The following is an 18,274-nucleotide window of genomic DNA, read 5'->3' as shown; positions in this document are numbered from 1 at the left end:
AATAATAAAAGAAAAAAATCGATACTAGTTAAGTGTTCTGAAGATATAACGGGGAATCTCGATTAAAGTCCATACCATTGTTTCCATTTTCCTTAATATCAATAATTAAATTTAAAAAAGTTCGTTGTTTTCAGTTTGTATTGTTAAATAAAGCGTTTAAAAACAAGAATACATAATTGATTACCTAGTAACTTTGACTCCGAATTTTTTTTGAGTATATGTACTCGCAGGTGAATTCTGATCATTCTTCAGCGAAATTCAATATCCTTTAACTTTATTTTTACTAAAACTGATCAAAATCCTCAATTACGAATCACGTTTCGAATCTAGCTGTCACCAGCTTTTAGATAAAACGATTATCTCATTTTTTCATAAAGTGAACTCTGATCGTTTTTAGTTCATATATATACACACATACATATACATATACGAACCTGCAATATCCCATAACTGCAGTCTGATGATTGTGTGCGAATCCCAGTTCAAAACTTTCAGTGCAAAGTCAACGCCAATCGTCGCTCTGTAGTGTTGAGAGAAGAATTGATGAACATATCTTTTAATTATGGACGTCTTCCCAGCACCAAGTTCTCCAATCACCAAGATTTTGTATAAGTGCTCTCGTTTCACTCCCACTTCAGAAGTTGGTGCATTATTTTGCGACGACTGTAACAGGAAAAAAATATAAGAAGAATTAATGTCTACAACCACTTTATTTAAGAAGATTTCCAGGGTTTCGTATATGAAAACCAAAAGTATTTACTTCTATTTTAAAATTACAAAAAATTACCAAATTAATGTGACCTTTACAAGATATTTCAAAGACTTGTGACACTGATCCGATTCCTACTTCATCGACATTGTTTGTGGAACATACCAATTCCACACGATATGAGATATCAAATTGAAAGTTTGTGAAAATAAAGAAAAGTGACTCAAGAACATTTAGGCAGTACTAGCTGTCACACGCGAGCTTCGCCTGCGGTAACAGCTGACCGCAGCCTGACCGCGCCGCGGCTGCAGCAGGTCGCTTTGCAGCCCGACTGCTATGACATTTTCTGTTCGTGGCTGAATACCTAGAACACATACTATCTCTCTAAATTCATAATTTGGCCCTAAGAGTGGCTTAATACGATATGTCAGTCTTGCAGCGCTGGCCGCCACCCTGCCCCACGGGTACGGCATTCAATGTAAATTGCGCGAGTAACTCAGACTCGAGTAAGTGCTCTCTCGTGGATCTCCTCTTAAATAAAAGTTGAATGAAATTAATGAACCTACCGACTCCTGGTACGAAAAGTTTCATAACACTGAGCGTATTTTTAAAATATTTTATTAATTAAAAAGTTAATTTTGAACTTCTCAAAAATAGGGGTGATGCCTTTATTCTGCAATCTAACCATAATTGAATCATTCTCAATAAGTAAAAATTTGAAATAATTCATAATATTACCATTGTCACTGGCTATTTTTTTTACAAACTTTTGCAATGATCAAATTTTTCTCTGCCACGTGCACAACAGAAACTCAAAATTTTAAAATATTTTTTACAAAAATCCTTCTTCTATTTCCAACTTATATTATAAAATTATTTTCGGTTAACGTATTGATACTTTTACTTTCGTACAACTTTTTATTCCGTAACACACCATTACAGGATTTGCTGATTAGACAAAACTTACTAATTGTTTTATTCAAATTAACCTGCTTGTTCGGTCAGCAAACAAATGCAACTGTTGCACATGTGTAGTGTCATTTACTCGACTCTCACGCGCATCTCTCGGATCACGTCTGAAGCTCTACCGCCCCGTCCCGCATTCCCCTATAAGTTCACAAAAACTATGCCTGAGTGCCGTGCCCATTACCCCGCCCTGCCGAATGCTCCGATGGAGATAGTCAATTGTCCAAAACGAAAAATGCCCAATTTTCTGGAACTATGATTTTTGGACAGCAGTCTTCGTTGCGCACTCCAGGCCTGGCATTATTCTTCAAGACTTCGTGAAAAGAACTATATTCGTGATCGAATCATCGGCTCCGGCCGACTACAACATCACTGCTAAGGAGAATACAAATTCTTAATTTTTTTGAATTCAACGCTTGCTACCGGGTTTCTAAAAGTTAGCGCGGAAATACGCTGTCAAGTTTTATGAAACTTTAGCCTAATGAAAAGTTTTATGAAACATTGGGGGTCTCGTGAAACATTTGAATGTTTCAAATATTTCGGCCGAGAAATTTGAACTGATGAAACATATGAAATTTTGAAAATGAAACGTTTTCACATGAAAAGATTAGAGTTTCAATGAAGCGTTAAATGGCTTACATCCCTTTAGTGAGACTCCGGGGCCAAACAATAAGCCCGATACACACATTCGGCATTCGGCGAATACCGAGCAAATATTCGGCGAATATCGAGTAGTGTGGATGGAACTAGCCTAGGCGAACAATCGGTATTCGTGCTCTCCACTCTCCAGTACTAGGCGAGCTTCCAGTGCGAGCACTTCGGCGAATAGAGGCGAGCAAGTGTAATTTTTGAGGGCGTCCACATATTCGGGGGGTATTCGGCGAACATTTTTTCTTTACGTATATACACATTACTATTTATGTTGGTTATTTATTTAGAAATAAATAATGTTGAATTGTTTCGTAACATTTTTAAATGTTTCTAAATTATTCTAAAGTAACGAGAAATTATATTAAAATATTATTTATTTGTTAATGAATTGACCAAAAATAATTAATTTAAAAACATTGACTGATCATGACGAAATAATAAAATTCGTGCAATTTTCCATGCAAAAGATTAAATAATAATTGAAAACTTGAAAAGATTAAATAAAATTTACAGCAAAGTGTAGATTTTTGAAGATTTCGAACAAAAAATTTAAAAGCGTTTTAAACATTTTTGTACGGAAAATTGTATTAATGTTGTCATTTAGTTATTATTTGTTAATGGTTCTACGACTGCTGACGATGACTAAAAGACAAATGTTCGACATATCCAAGTCGAGTCGGTACTTGGCAATGTACGAATGTGTGGATGCCTGTGCTCGGGTATGCTCGCCACTCGCCGAACATTCGGGTAGTCAGTGCTCGGTGAATAGTGAATATTCGGCATTCGGCGAATACCGAATGTGTGTATCGGGCTTAACATAAGAGTTGAAATGTGATATTCTTCATTTTCGACATGTTGAAAAACCGTGGCCTAACTCCGACCCCTCTATTTAAAAAAATATACATATTTTAAAGCAAATTCAAGTATAGTTAATCAAATTACTGCCATGTAAAAAACATTATATTTATTAAATTCAATATTCAGTTTTAAAGCAAAAAATATTAATCATTTCAGTCTTTATTTTTGGACTCATTTTTTTGGTTTCACGAAAATGAAAAAATTCTTTAAGGTTTCTACGAGTAATTAATATAATTTTTTAATTTGAAAAATTGATTTAAAAAAATTCCAATACATTTTAAACTATGTTTAAAATAGTCAATAAAGAATCTGAAGATTTTCGGGCAATCTTTTTCATTTTGCCGTATTTCAAAGAAAATCAGGAAAAATTTAAATAGTTTTTAATGATTAGAAGGTTTAGAAGGTCCGACAAGATTAGAAACAGAACTTTTTTATGATTGGTAGGAAGATTTTTAATGACTTTTTATTTTTAAAAACCTTTTTTATGAGGATATTAAGAAAGGTTTTAACACATGTAAAAGGATTTCCTAAAATTTAAAAGAAGACTGTAGAAGATTTTAAAACAAAATGTTTCAATTTGGTAAGATTATCATAAATAGATCAAAATCGAGTAATTGCAAGAAATATTAAGAAGAATCGAAGAGATTCAAATCGAATTTTAAACTTCAATTCTGTTAGAAACTTAGATTTTTAAAGAATTCAAACATAAACTTTAGAAACTCTAAAGGAATTCCGAAAGATTTCAAGGAGGTAAAACTATTTTTCCTAAATATCCTGGGAAAAATTAAAAAGATTATGATTCAATTTTTTCACACCTTGAATTAAGGAACATAATTCTTATTAGACCTTCTTGTGCAATTTTGTTACACAATTTTTTAAATTATATGTTCGTTTTCAAATCTAATTTCAAATTTTAGTAAGTTTAAGAGATATTCAGAAATTTTTAAAAGATTCAAATATAATTAAAACTTGTTTAACCAATAGCTCTAACTCTATGTCCTGCCACTCCATAACCCCTTCTCTAATATTACACACCCTTCTCATTTTTCTCCTTTCTTCCTCCCATTTTGAATTTCCTACATTACCTCTCGCTTCATTGTTCCGAATATCGCCGAAAAATTCTTGTGCAATTCTACTTTCTTCTCCCCTTTTTAGCTTCTCTTCAAACCTCCAGGTTCTCTTAATTTGTCTAGTAACCATATTTTCCCTTCCTAACTCTTCTTTTAACATATATCCTGGGCAACTCCAGCTAACCCCCATTACCCACCTCAGAAATCGCTCAAGCATGCTCTCTACTTTCCTATGTTCCTTCCATCCCCAGATCTTCACACCATAACACCGCCCACACCAACGCATCAAACAACCAGACCCTCATTCTCCAATCGTTCTTGAACCTTCTCTTTTCTATACCCCATACTTGGCCCATTACTTTACTCGAACATTCAATTCTTTTCCTCACCTGCAGCTCGTTTCCACCTTCTGCCTCAAACCAAAAACCTAGGTAACAGAACTCCTCCACAATTTCCACTTTTTGTCCGTTCATCTTCCAAACGTAATTTATTTTGCTCTTTCTATTTCTGAAACGCATCACCTTTATCTTATCTACGTTCACTGTCAGCTCTTTTGCTCCCACATATTCTTCGAAGATTCTCATCATTAGGTTCATTCCCTTCTCATTATCTGCTAATAGAGCTACATGGTCCGCGTATGCTAGAGAGTATAGTTTGCTAATACCCAAAACCGTTCCTCCCTTCCCTTTCTCCTTTAGCTTCTACTCTAAGTCTGCCAATAGGATACTAAATAGTAACGGACTCAACGGGCATCCTTGCCTTAGACCTCGGCATGTCCAGAAAACTTGCCCTTTTTTCTTTCCTATTTTCACCTTAATCCTGGTTTCAGTAAAAATTTCCTTTATCCTCTTTACCAACTTTTCCTCTACACCCCTCTCTTTCATTGCCTGCTATAGCACTTTCCTGTTCACCGAGTCAAACGCTGCTTTAAAATCTACGAACAAAGCGACTAGTTTCCCTTTCTTTCTCCCCAAATTTCTCTTAACTAAATAGTTAAGTATATAGATGTTGCCTATAGTTCCCATCCCTTTTCTAAATCCCGCCTGATTATGTGGGATACTTTCTTTTTGTTCTACCTGACTCTCCAACCTTTTTCTTAAGATTTCTGCATATATTTTATAGCCGACTGACATGAGAGTGATCCCTCTGTATTCCTCACCTTCTTTCCTTCCCCTTTCTTGACAAGCGGTACCACCAGTCCCGTCGTCCACTCTTCCGGCAAACCTTCCCCTTTCCATATCTTGTTGCAGATCTTCCACATCGCATCCCTAATCCCTTCTCCTCCAAACTTCATCGCTTCGTTTTCCATCCCATCTCCTCCCGTCGCCTTGTTTCTTTTTAACTTATTTATTGCCTCATCCACTTCTTCTCTTGTTATCTCGTTCCCTTCTTCTATTTCTCCTTAGACTATCCTACACTTTTCCCCTTTGATCTTATTTTGCCCTCCCACTAATAGACCCTTAAAATAATCCGTCCATTCCTCCATTTCGATTTCTTCGTTAACGCCCTTCCTTTCCCCTCTATCCCTTCTATCCCTATTTATCACACCCCACACCCTACCTTCTTTAATCGCTTTTTCTACTTCTGCTTTATATTCTTCCTTTCCCCTCTGTCTTTTTATTTCCAGCATCTTCTCATGTCCTTTTTTCCTCCTGTTATATTCCTCCTGTTATACTCCTCCTTCTCCATTTCCCTTCTTCTCCATTTGCTCACACACTCTTTTATTCTCTCTTTATTCTCCCCGCATTCCTCGTCCCACCAGCCTCTCTTTCCCCCTACACTTTCTTCATTAGTACCCAGCTCATAATTTACCTTTTCAATGGACCCCTTCAACCCTTCAACTAACGAGTCTATTCCCTCCTCTTTTTTATACCTAACATTCTCCTTTTCCATCTTTTGTTTAAACTCGTTTAATTTATCTACCCCCCAGATTCCCATTTTCGTGTTTCGTTCGCACCCTTTTTTCTTTCTCCCTCTGCCGCGCTTACTGACGCCTCTTCTTAGTGTAACTATGACCGGGAAGTGCTCGGACCCTATCTCATTCCCTACCTTCATACTCCCTATCATATGCCGCATTCTTTGTTCAGCCAAGATATAGTCTATTACTGTTGCTCCCTTTCCTATGAATGTGATCTCCCCTTCCTCATCTTCTTTCATATTGCCATTGCATATAAACCATCCTGTTTCTCCTATCATGTCTAGTAACTTCCTCCCCTCCCTGTCCGTCTCTCTATGTTTGGAGTTCCTTATAAATGCTTCCTTTTCTTCATCCCATAACCCTCCCCCTTGTTCGCCAGTCCATGCATTTAAGTCCCCCCCCCCCCTATTAAAACCAATTCTTCCTTCTTTTCCTCCATCCACCTCCTTATTACTCTCCAGCCTTCCTCTTCCCCTCTTCTTCTGTATACACACCACCGCTATTTCTACTTTCCCAATTATAATTTTTCTTATTATTGTTCCATCCTTTTCATCCATATCCCCATCTTTTCTCCCTTTTACTGCTAATTCTTTTTTCACCCCTGACACCATATCGCCCATCCCTCTCCCTTTAACGTGTTCTTTTCTTGCTTCTTCCATTGTCCACACATAACCTTTCGGTAACAGCTTTTTTATTCCCTTCCAGTCCTTCTCCCTACCCCTTCCCCCTACCTTGCTTAGCCTCTTTCCTTTTTTCTTTAATTATTCTAATTCTTCATCTCAGCACCATTCCTCCCCATTTATGCATAACCTGTCTCTCCCTATCCACACCATATGGCCCCTTTTCCTTTCTCTTCATGTCAAATGTTCTTCAATTTTTTCCCTTCTTCCTCTCAATAATTGTTTTCCCTCCATAATTTTCTTTCTCTCCTCCTCATTCCCCACTTTCACTAGAAACATTCCTTCATTTCCTTCCTTTGTCGCTCCTATTCTCGTGACTCCTTCTACCTTTACCTGCATTCTAATGTCTCGCAAAAGATTTTTTATTTCCACTTCTCCTGTTTCACTCTCGACTTTTAATCCCTTAACTACTATCTTATTTTTCCTCTTTGCCCTTTCTTCCCCTTCTAATCTTCTTTTAATCTCACTGAGTCTTTTCTTCAATTTTTCATTCTCACTGCGGACGTTCTTTTCATTCCCTTTAACTATTTCCTCATTTTCTGTCTTTTTCCCCATATGCTCATTCCTAATTTCTAGACTGGATACCCATTCTTCCAACTGTTTTATTTCTCTAAATCTCCTTTCGTCAACCTTTCTCTGATATTCTCAATGCTCTCTAGCTTACCCCAAACCTTGTCTTTCTCCTCCTTCCAACGTTTATCCCATTCTTCCCATTTTCCTCTGACCTTTTTCACTTCCCCCCTTACGTCGTTTCCCTGCCTATTCATATCCCTATTCATGTCAACCAATCTTTTTCTTGTTTTCTCTCTAAACCCTTTAATGAGAGCTTCCAATTTTTCAAACATCCTCCCACCCCCCCTCCCTATCTCTCTCTCTGGTGTTTTCCGTTTAATTCTAACTCTCTTATTATCCTGGTCCCTTTCTACCTCATCTTCCCCAGCCACTCTTTTCCTTTTTTCCTCCCCTTCACTGCTAGTCGCGCTTGCCTTTTTTTGCCATTCGTCCAGACTTCTGTTCGAACCCGGGTTGATTTCTCGGCACTTTCATCACTGCTGCTGTCACTGCGATCAACGTCACCCATCCCCCCACTTCCAATGCTTTCAGCAACGTCAGCTGTTGTAGCCACTACGGTTTTCTGCTCTGTGCGATCGTCCAGTAACTGTTGCCTTACCCAAATCTCCTTGACGTTTCCCGCCTTTATCACCTACCTCTTGCACTCCTGACCGAGCAACTATTTTTTCACTTCTAACCTCAAAAACTTTATAAGCTCCAAATTTTCACTTCAAACCACTCACTTTCACCCTTCACACCTTTGCCTTCACTCACTCTTCTTCCTTTACACTCGATCTCCGCATTTTCTGCCTTTTCTGCATCCACTCACCCTTATTTTCTTCACCAAAGCCAAAAATACACCACTTGTAAGTTGAAGCGATATCCCAAAATTTTGAAAAGATTTGAAAATAATTAAAACTTGTAAAGATTTTTAAAGGAATAATTAACATAATTTTTTTATTTCAAACAATTAATTTGAAAAGGTTATTTTTAAACATTTCAAAAATTGCAAAAGATTTCAGATATTCTCAAAGCATCTGAAAAACTTTAAAGGCATTTTTTTTTAATTTTGCAGAATTAAAAAAAAATCAGGAAAAATTTGAATAATTTTTAAAGATTAGAGATTAGAAGGTCTGACAAGATTAGAAAACAGAATTATTTTTCTAATAATCGTGTGAAAGTTTTTAATAATTTTTTATTTAAAAAAATGTACTTTAAAAAAATTCAAGCAGATTTTTAAACACATCAAACGATTTCCTGAAATTTAAAAGAAGAGTGTAGACGATTTTAAAGCAAAATGCTACAATTCGATAAAATTAAAAAGTTTTAAAAAAGTAAATAATCAAGTGAATTCAGGAAGTATTTAGTAGACTTGATGAGATTAAAAAAATTAGATTTTAGTGGTGTTTTAGAAACGCATAATAAACTTTAAGAACTTTTTAAGAATCTCGCAAGGGTTTAGGAGAATAAACATAGTTCTTTAAAATGCTTGGGAAAATTTAGAAGATTATAAGGAAATTTTTTTCTACATTTTGAATGATTTTTTTCATTTTTGATAAAAACTCGAGAGAGTTACCAATATCTTAAAGAATTCAAAACATTCTAAATATATAAGAAATTTTCCTAATATTTTTTAAAATCCTATAAAATAAAAATAAAATATCTTTAAAATCTTCTAGGATCTTTTCTGACACATCTGATATATTCGAAAATCTTTTTTTTATTTTCTTAAGAATCTTATAATAATTATTTACATATAAATTTATAAACAAACTGATAATACTTATTTTATTATATATGAAATCTTTACAAAATCTTTAATGCCTTAAAATACTTATCTCAAAAGTACAAAATTTAGCTTTTATTATTTTATTTTAATTGTAAAATAATTGTAATTGGAAATTGATTGTAAATAATTGTAAAATAAATCCAACAACATTTATTTTATGAAGAAATATCTCATGATTATAAAAAGAGAAAAAAATTGTAAAGATAAGTCTTTGTAGCATTTAAGTAACTAATGAACATATTTTTAGATGATTTTTCCTTGATCCTGGCCAAGGTTCAAACATAGTATGAAAAACCGTTGTGAAATTTCTAATAAAAACTGTACTCTCTATACATTATTTTTTTTAATTAAAAATAATAATACTTTTATAAATATTGCCAAAATGTATTTGAATATGATACACATTGATCTTCATTTTAAAAATTCCTGTAAATAATTGGCGTTTTTTAAATTTTACGATATTTGTGTACCATGTTTGACCTTAGGGAATAGATTTCAGGAATAAGATTATAAAAATGTATCCATTAGTTAGTAAAATACTATAAAGAATAGCCTTTCAAATTATAGTTGAAGAAATCGATATTTCTCTTATTGTTTGTCAGCATATGATTTGCAGCTTTCTGTTCAGAAAATCCCACACATTTTTTAATGAAATTCCTTTCCACACCACATTCAAAGGAAAATTTTACAACATTTTTGTCAAATGACTAGTCTTTTGAATGAGGTAAAGTTAATAACTTTTTGACTTTTTCTCTTAAGATCCCCAAAATTGTGATTATAGCCTAAAATAGCATGAAAAGAGATATATAAAAAAAGAACCTAGATGTCTTTAAATTTGGTCTGGAAGATCTCAACGAATAATTGATAAATTTTGAGAACTTTTTCCAAGTTTTCAAATATTTCTAATATGTTTACAACAAAATAAATTCCAAAAAAATATTTTTAACTCACTACATTTTTCTGAAAATTTTAAAAAAGCATTCAAGATGTAAAAAACTTGACTTATATAATCTTCTAAATTTTTCACAGGAATGTTAAGAAAAATAATTTATCTCCTTGAAATCTTTCGGAATTCCCTTAAAGCTTCTAAAGTTTATTTTTTTGAAATCATTGAAATTATACATTTCTAAAAAATGTAAGTTTAAAATTAGATTTGAATCTCTTCCATTCTTCTAAATATTTCTTGAATTTACTGGATTATTTACGTTTTTTAAAACTTTTGAATATTATCAAATTGAAACATTTTGCTTTAAAATCTTCTACACTGGTCTTCTAAATTTTAGGAAATCGTTTGATGTGTTTCAAAATCTTTTTAATTTATTTTTTTTAAAGTACATTTTTGTAAATAAGAATTATTAAAAATTTTCAAACGATTACACAGTGACACAAAAAAAGTGTGCGAATCTGGTAACAAGACACACGAATTCCTTTGGATTTTGGGGCGCTGAATTCAAATTCGGTATCAAAAATCACCCATCACATCATGGTTGAGCCATAACCTCAAAAAATGACGAAAAATCATGCACTGAGGCAAATAAATTTCAAACTAATGCCAGTGATGCAAATTTTCACTTCAAAAACATGTAGACAACTGTGAAGGATCAACCCTTGCCTGATATCAACTTATTTAACATAACGTTACCCAACAGAACATGACCTCACCTAACCTGAATTAACAGAAATTTCTTGAACTACACGTAAAGCTCTGTAAGCATATTTTCCCAGTAGCAAATGTGTGCTACATCGAATAGGTCAACTCGAGCCTAACCTAGAAATAAATATAACCTAACCTAACCTCACGAAACACAATTAAACTGATTGTGTTATCCCATTGTGTTTGCGATACCGTTTGAATCAGCTTGGACTTAACCTGCAAAGAGGTCAAACCTATCCTAACCTAAAATAACCTAACCTAACCTAACTTAACTTCACGTAACACAATTAAACTCATTGGGTTGTCCCGTTGTGTTTGCGGTACCGTTTCATTCAGCTTCGGCTTAACCTACATAGAGGTTTAACCTATCCTAACCTAACAAAACCTGACCTAACCTAATCTAGAGGAATGAAATTCAACCACACGTGTAGCTATGTAAGCGTATGGTTCTTAGTCTTAAATGTGTGCTATATTTAATAGGTTAACTCGACCTTAACCTACAAATGAATCTAACTTAACAGGACCTTAACAGGATTTCAATTAACCTGAGAATGTTTGTATTAATTAAAATGTAGAATTGTAACTTAAACATGCAAATGAATAAGAGTTTTATTCAAAATTTGTTTCTCTCTGCTTTTCTTAGACTTAAGGGATATATTTATACTATCTTTCGTGTTTACATTTTATCTTGCTTTTTATCGTAATTAAATTGATTTATAGACCTACTTCAGTATATTTTCGGCCTGCTATAACGTGTTCTTTTTTCTTCAAAGGAACGATGCAAAGGGTAACGCTTACGTTTAAGACCTACATTCGTTTCCCTTTTCAACATTCAGCAAAAATCAGCCATCATGACCTCGTCCCATCTACCCTGATATCGTTGTTCCATCACTTTTATGTCTTGATGAAAACGTTCCCCTTGTTCTTCGCTGAAATCACGAACATTTTCTGGAAACTTATCCAGATGGGATTCTAAAAAGTGAAGTTTTAAATTCATCAAGCAGCCTAACTTTTTGTAGTTTCTTATCATTTTCGCAGCAATATTCTCGTAGTCTGGACTTTTTTGTTACCGAGGAAATTTGCGTTTACTGCTTTAAAACTTTCCCAAGCGTCCATTTCAATTTTCTTCATGTGGCTCACGAAATTAGTATCTCTTGTCAATATTCGAATCTGTGGTCCATCAAAAACTCCTTCTTTCAATTTAGCGTCTGAAATATTAGGGAATTTAAGGGATATATGCTTATAGGATTGTCCATCTTTGTCTAACGCCTTGACAAATTGCTTCATGAGCCCAAGCTTTATGTGGAGGGGTGGTAGTAAATTTTTTTCTGGATCAATGAGGCTTTGGTTGATGATATTATGAGAACCAGGTTTGAATGAATCTCTTAAAGGCCAATGTTTTTTTCTGTAATGATTGGCTAGATCTCTGCTATTCCACAGGCATATAAAGCATGGCTCTCCCGTGAAACCCGATTGTTGGCCTAATATAATTGTTATGATTTTGAGATTACCACATATTTGTCATTTGTGATTCGTGTAATTAACTTTTTCAAGAAGCATTTTAACATTGTTATATTCTTCTTTGATGATCGTTGAGTTAGCTATAGGGATAGGAGCGTAAGTATTCGTGTTATGCAGTAAAACAGCCTTAATGCTGCGTTTTGACGAATCAATGAAAAGTCGCCATTCTTCGTCTCTGTACACATTTTTCTTTGAGTGGTTCATTAGTCCGTTAATGTCAGTGCAGTACACTAAAGACGTCTCTTCGTCTTTAAAGAAAAACTTTCTGAATTCTTTGTCCCTGTCGCGATAGAATGAAACTTTTGTCTTTGGCTCTAGAATATTTCTTCTTTTTAGAAATGAAGCGGCAAATTCAGCGCCGTTTTTCGGTAATCCAAGATCTCTAATAAAATCATTCAGTTCTAGTTGCGACACTAATATTGGAACCTTCAATTTCATTTTATGCACGCCATATTTGTCATCTTTTTCGTCATTTTCATCGGAATCATCAGAACTATTTTCTGTTCGATCACTGGTTTCATTACCGTCTCCATGACGTAGACTTTCAACTTCCATTCTATCATCTTCTAAAGCGCTTAAATCAGTCTGGCATTATTTTGAAATTTATTTGCCTCAGTGCATGATTTTTCGTCATTTTTTGAGGTTATGGCTCAACCATGACGTGATGGGTGATTTTTGATACCAAAATTGAATTCAGCACCCCAAAATCCATAGGAATATGTGTGTCTTGTTACCAAATCCGCACACTTTTTTTTGTGTGGCTGTGTAATTATTTTCAAACTGAAAATTTATCTATTAAATTTTTCGTTAAAACATTATAATTTTAGTTGGAAATTAATTTCTTCCGTTGAAAATTCCATTTTTTGTCTGAAAATTTAAATAGTCCATTTTTGATCGAATAGTTATTTTTTTTAGTTTAAAATTCGTTTCTATACATGAAACTTGATTAATTTTGTTGACATTGTTTTTTCTTCAAAAATTTTCTTTTTAGTTATAAATTTATCTTCTTTGTTGGCGAATTATTCTTCTTTAAAAATTCATTTGTTTTAGATAAAGATTAATTTCTTTTGTGGAAAATTCGCATTTATTTGAATCACCTTCTGGATTTCGAAAATTTGTGCCCTTAAATATTCTAAAACATTCAGATGTACGCGTGTACATAAATACGTACAGTTGCTAGCAAGATTTGTATGGAAAGGACAAAGCGAATCGACACTGGCAAAAAATACTTCCTTGTTTAAAACTTAATAAAGACTTAACTCAGAGTAGGGCTATCAACATCTAAAATGTCACTAATTAATGGTCCTCTGAAGAACACGCTTGGTACAGGCATCAGTGTTGTTACATTGGTGCGAGGGGTGGGGTGGGGGGGGGGTCGAAGTTAGACCACTAGTCGGAGTTGGGCTGGTATTGAAATAAACGAATTTTTCTGCCGAAAAGTACCCGAATAATGCATTTGTTTATTAAATTTGTTTAAAACAATAATAATAAATTTAATAACAAATTATGCACTATGATAAAATTATCATAAAGTTAATTATTTAAATAATTGACGAAAATTGAAATCGAATTGTCAATTGGCGAAAAAAAAATTTATACAAAAATTTCTGATTAATGCATTTGTTTGTAATTTCAACAATAATAATCAGAAGAAGAAATTTCTTCATCATTATGTTGTTTTTATTGAAATTTCTTGCAATATATCTTTAAGAAAAATGTAAAATTCGGAAAAATCGTAGAAAACATTCTTTCAACAAATAATTTAATCATAAATTCGTTTTGTTTATTATATAATTTTGTAAGATCTATACCTGATGTTACTCTATGAAGCTGAGGCGATTTATAAAATTTGTCTATTATTGAGAAGCATCGGGAGCGTCAAATAGAAAAAATGTTAATTTTCTCGTCATATTTGTTTATTTGTTTATTCTATAGAAATCTTATCAGCCTTTTTTCAAGTTGCTTATTCAAATCGAGTAAAATGTATGGGCTGTAAAGTCATTTCTTCCAACTGTTTGACGCTGTCTCAAACTATTCGGCAGAGTTTTTGTAAACAAACTGAAAGTGCTTCGATGGCAAAGTGGGTAGAGTGCGCGGTAGAGTTCACTAGTTTAGGTAGTTTAGGTAAGGTTAGACTCCGCGGCGAGTGCGATTTTTCAGAGCGTTTAAACGTGCGATTGTATTTGTAAGTAACAGTGTGTGCAAATTATTTATTCAATAATGACAAAAAATGAAGATTATAGAATAACAATTAAATATAGTGAATTAATTCAATTAAATTGTTTAAATCTTTATATTGTTTCAAAAAATGATTTTTTGTTGAAGGTTGGGCCGACGTGGAGAAGCCAAATGCGGTTTACCGTTATCATTTATCTGGTTGGGCCAACCAATGGCGCAAGAAGTTTGACCGACTGTTCGACGAGGCCCGACCGTCCGTTGACGGCAGTGTTGCCGTCGGTCGAAACATTCAGGATCTTTTTATCAGGAGACTTGACAAAATATCACGAAATGCACAAAAAATAATAAATCATTATTAAAATAATTGAAATACTATTAAATAATACAATTTTATCATATAAAAGCAAAATTACATTAAATAAAGCTTTTATCTTAATGCAAACATGCACTCGCTCACATTACAAGATGTCTAACCAATCGTATTGCCAATTTGACAGCCACCCTGCCAATAGAAATCTCTGAGTATATTCTAAAGATTCTCTAGGGTTAGAGAAGCTCGAAGAAATTCTCCGCAAACTCACAGGTAGATATATTTGGGCAGTATCTATTTCATCGCGGTGTACCTGCTCGTCTTACCCTCTCCAGTCGACTTCACCTCATGTCCCTGACTGAGCGAGATTGCTGTGCCGGGCTTTGCCAGCGGGGGAGGGGGGCTTTGTCCTAATGAGGCATAAAATGCCATGCATAAAAATGTTATAGTTTCGCAATCAGCAAATTAAAAATATTATATTCGGAATCCATGTTCTTTTGCGATTCCAGCGATATGTAGCTTGCAATTCAAATATTGAAATTAAACTGAATTATGGCAGATATTAGTTTGTTTTGACCCTGACTACTATCGGCGAGAAAACTTTAGGCATCTTCCTTTGAAGCTTAACAACTCAGTCAAAAAAATTGTAGCACAACAAAAAAACAGTCATTTAAAAGCTAAAAGTGTTCTACGTTAATGAGTTTGAAGACGTTTAAGACAAGTTTAGAGCCTTATTTCTTATACAAGGGCCGAAGAGAAAAATTTGAAAAAATTCATGAGTATGAGGAAAACTGTTGTGAACCAGTTGAAGTTGAGAAATTTAAAAAATAATAACAATTTTTGTTTAAAAGTACAAAAATGTGCAACTATATTATCTTCAGTTCTAATACAGATATTAAAGCGATTCAAAATGCAAACTGTAATGGATAGGCTCTGTATTTATTTCCAATCACCCGTAAGGATGTGTTAGTCTTATTTTTGGTGAAAATCGCGATATTTTTAGACATTTTTTTGTTGGAAAACAAGTGACAAAAATCAGTGGGGGGAGGGGGTTGTTTTACTGCCGACCACTGGTGCCATTCTTCGATCCCTGGTTCTGAATGCTTGGATGGCATCTGGCCACCTCTTCCAGCTCATTAACGTAAAACACTTTCAGCTTTTAAATGACTGTGTTTTTGTTGCGCTAGGATTTTTTTGACTAAGTTGTTAAGCTTCAAAGGCAGATGCCTATAGTTTTCTCGCCGATAGTAGATAGCATTATGGAATTTTCCGTAGATTAGTTGCAAATGCATCTGTTTATTTGGTAGAAAATTCGCCTGTTGACAATTTAATAGAATTTGTGGATTTTTACCCAACTGCCTAGAAGAATATTATACTTGAAACCAAGTACTTGGATTTTTAAACCAGAAAGACGAATCCTTAACAAAACATTTCTTAAAAACAATTTCTTAAAAGGAAATTAAACTTCACTTTCCAGGGAATAGAATTAAAATGAATATACTTATTACAGTAGATTATAATATGGAAAATATAAGAGCGTTACTTCCACCGGATGAGTAATTGCCTAAAGAATACCAGGGGCTGCCAAGAAACTCTCTGGAGTATGCACTTTTAAAATATCTTCGTATATTACTCCATATGCGCATATAATTGAAATGTCAGATCCATCAATTGCAAAAAGCTTCAACCATATGCAATGAAATGGAAATCGCCCATATATTTAAAGGTCCAGGTAGCTCTTTTAAATGCTTTAAAGGCTTCAAAATATCCTTTTCGAAATTGAAATAGAAACACGATCATAAATAACAAGCAGAGAGGCTATATCAATAGAGGAGCCGACACTCAAGGGTCCTTTGTTAAGCTTTCGGATTAAAATTTAGAAGTAGATTTTTTAAATTTCATAGTTAACAGCCTAAAACATAATAATTCGGAATCTGCGGGTTTCGATGATTTCAGATATCTAACTTTTTTTTAAGTGCTTAAAATTGGAATTAAAAGAACGTTTCTTGTAAATGGAATGAGATACGCCAAAAAGGACATTTTTTTATTCAACTAGAAAATTTTATGTTAGAATATAAGTTATAATTATAAATAAGTATAATGAGAAAATTCATCAATTAAAAAAAAACTGTTAATAATTTGAAGAGAAATTTAAAAAGGGAGAGTCGGGTTAGCGACGGCCAACTACTGTAAATAACTCTGCCCGTCCGACACGTGACAAATACAAAAGAAACATTATATTACCGTCGCACCATCCTTAAAAGGATCATTAAAAGGGACTGTCGTCATTTCCTCCACGGCTACCTGCGTACCCTTCCCCTTCCAGTGTGCAGCGATACTACCCTCACTGAATCGAAGTTGCTCCAGGTCCACGATGATACGTCCCCTTTGGAGACAATTCCTTTGTCTTCCAACTTATATCCATTCCTATTTAAAGAATATCAGTATGTCCAAGAAAATCATTTAAATATACATAATTAGATTATTTCCAATCTAATAATGTATAAATATGATGTATACACATTTTATCGACGAAAAATTAAACAATTTTCCACTTTTGGTTAATTATACATACAATACAATTATAAATAATTAATAAATAAAAACAATAAATGCAATTTTCCACTTTTCAAGTTATCGTGGATTAATAATTGATTCAAGTTAACAAAAGTAAGTGTTTGCACAAATTATTATTATTATTTATAAAAATATTCTCTTACAGTGATTCTCGTATGTTGCGGTTTTTTATAAAAATTTTCACTTTTGATCCACTTTTAAATTTTAGTGAGATAATAATTCATTTAAGTTAACAAACGTAAGTTTCGGCCCACAATGGTGACCCTTATCAATGAGTTTTAATCAATCTGCGAAAAGTACATAACGTCTTGTAGGTACGCAGTTTTACAATTGGAAGTGTTATTCTTTGTTTAATATCTCAGTTTCTAAATTATATACATTATTTAACTTAACATTTATATTTTATTTTATTAACAACTATTGACAAATCATTCAGTCTTATTAAAACTATGTATTTTAACGAAATACAACGTTGATGAAAAAAAATTAGAATGAAGTAGTAAAATTTGTTAACAAATTTTTTTAAAGTTGTCAGAAAACATTGCAGTCCCTTTAAAAAATGAACCTGTAGTGAAGAAATCAAATTATAAAAAACTTTGCACTTGAATAATTATTTAAGTATTCTTTAAAAAATGTTCTTTTAAATTCTTTTAAAACAGGAAACTCAGTACATTTTAATTTAAAAAATTGAAATTATGAACATTTTGAAAAATTTAAATTTAAATATTTAAAGAGATACAAAATTGTGGGTCCGGATGCAATAAGGGCACATACAATTTTTTCGTGCGAAAACGAAGTCCCCTGGAGGCTTTAGAAAAAATTTTCGAATTTTAATTTTCAA

General features: G+C 33.5%; 1 protein-coding gene across 1 annotated transcript in view; it reads right to left on the bottom strand.

Annotated features, from left to right (window-relative positions):
* Positions 1-18,274, bottom strand: part of LOC117182623 — a 235,821-nt gene that overhangs the window by 129,631 nt on the left and 87,916 nt on the right. Inside the window, exon 3 of the mRNA XM_033375723.1 lies at positions 435-663. Coding sequence (XP_033231614.1) covers positions 435-663 — 229 coding nt within the window. The remainder of the gene's footprint in view (positions 1-434; positions 664-18,274) is intronic.

Source organism: Belonocnema kinseyi, chromosome 2, assembly GCF_010883055.1.
Source record: "Belonocnema kinseyi isolate 2016_QV_RU_SX_M_011 chromosome 2, B_treatae_v1, whole genome shotgun sequence".
Classification (NCBI taxonomy): Eukaryota; Metazoa; Arthropoda; class Insecta; order Hymenoptera; family Cynipidae; genus Belonocnema; species Belonocnema kinseyi.
Note: the sequence above shows the minus strand (reverse complement) of the source record. Positions and strands in the feature narration are given on the sequence as shown.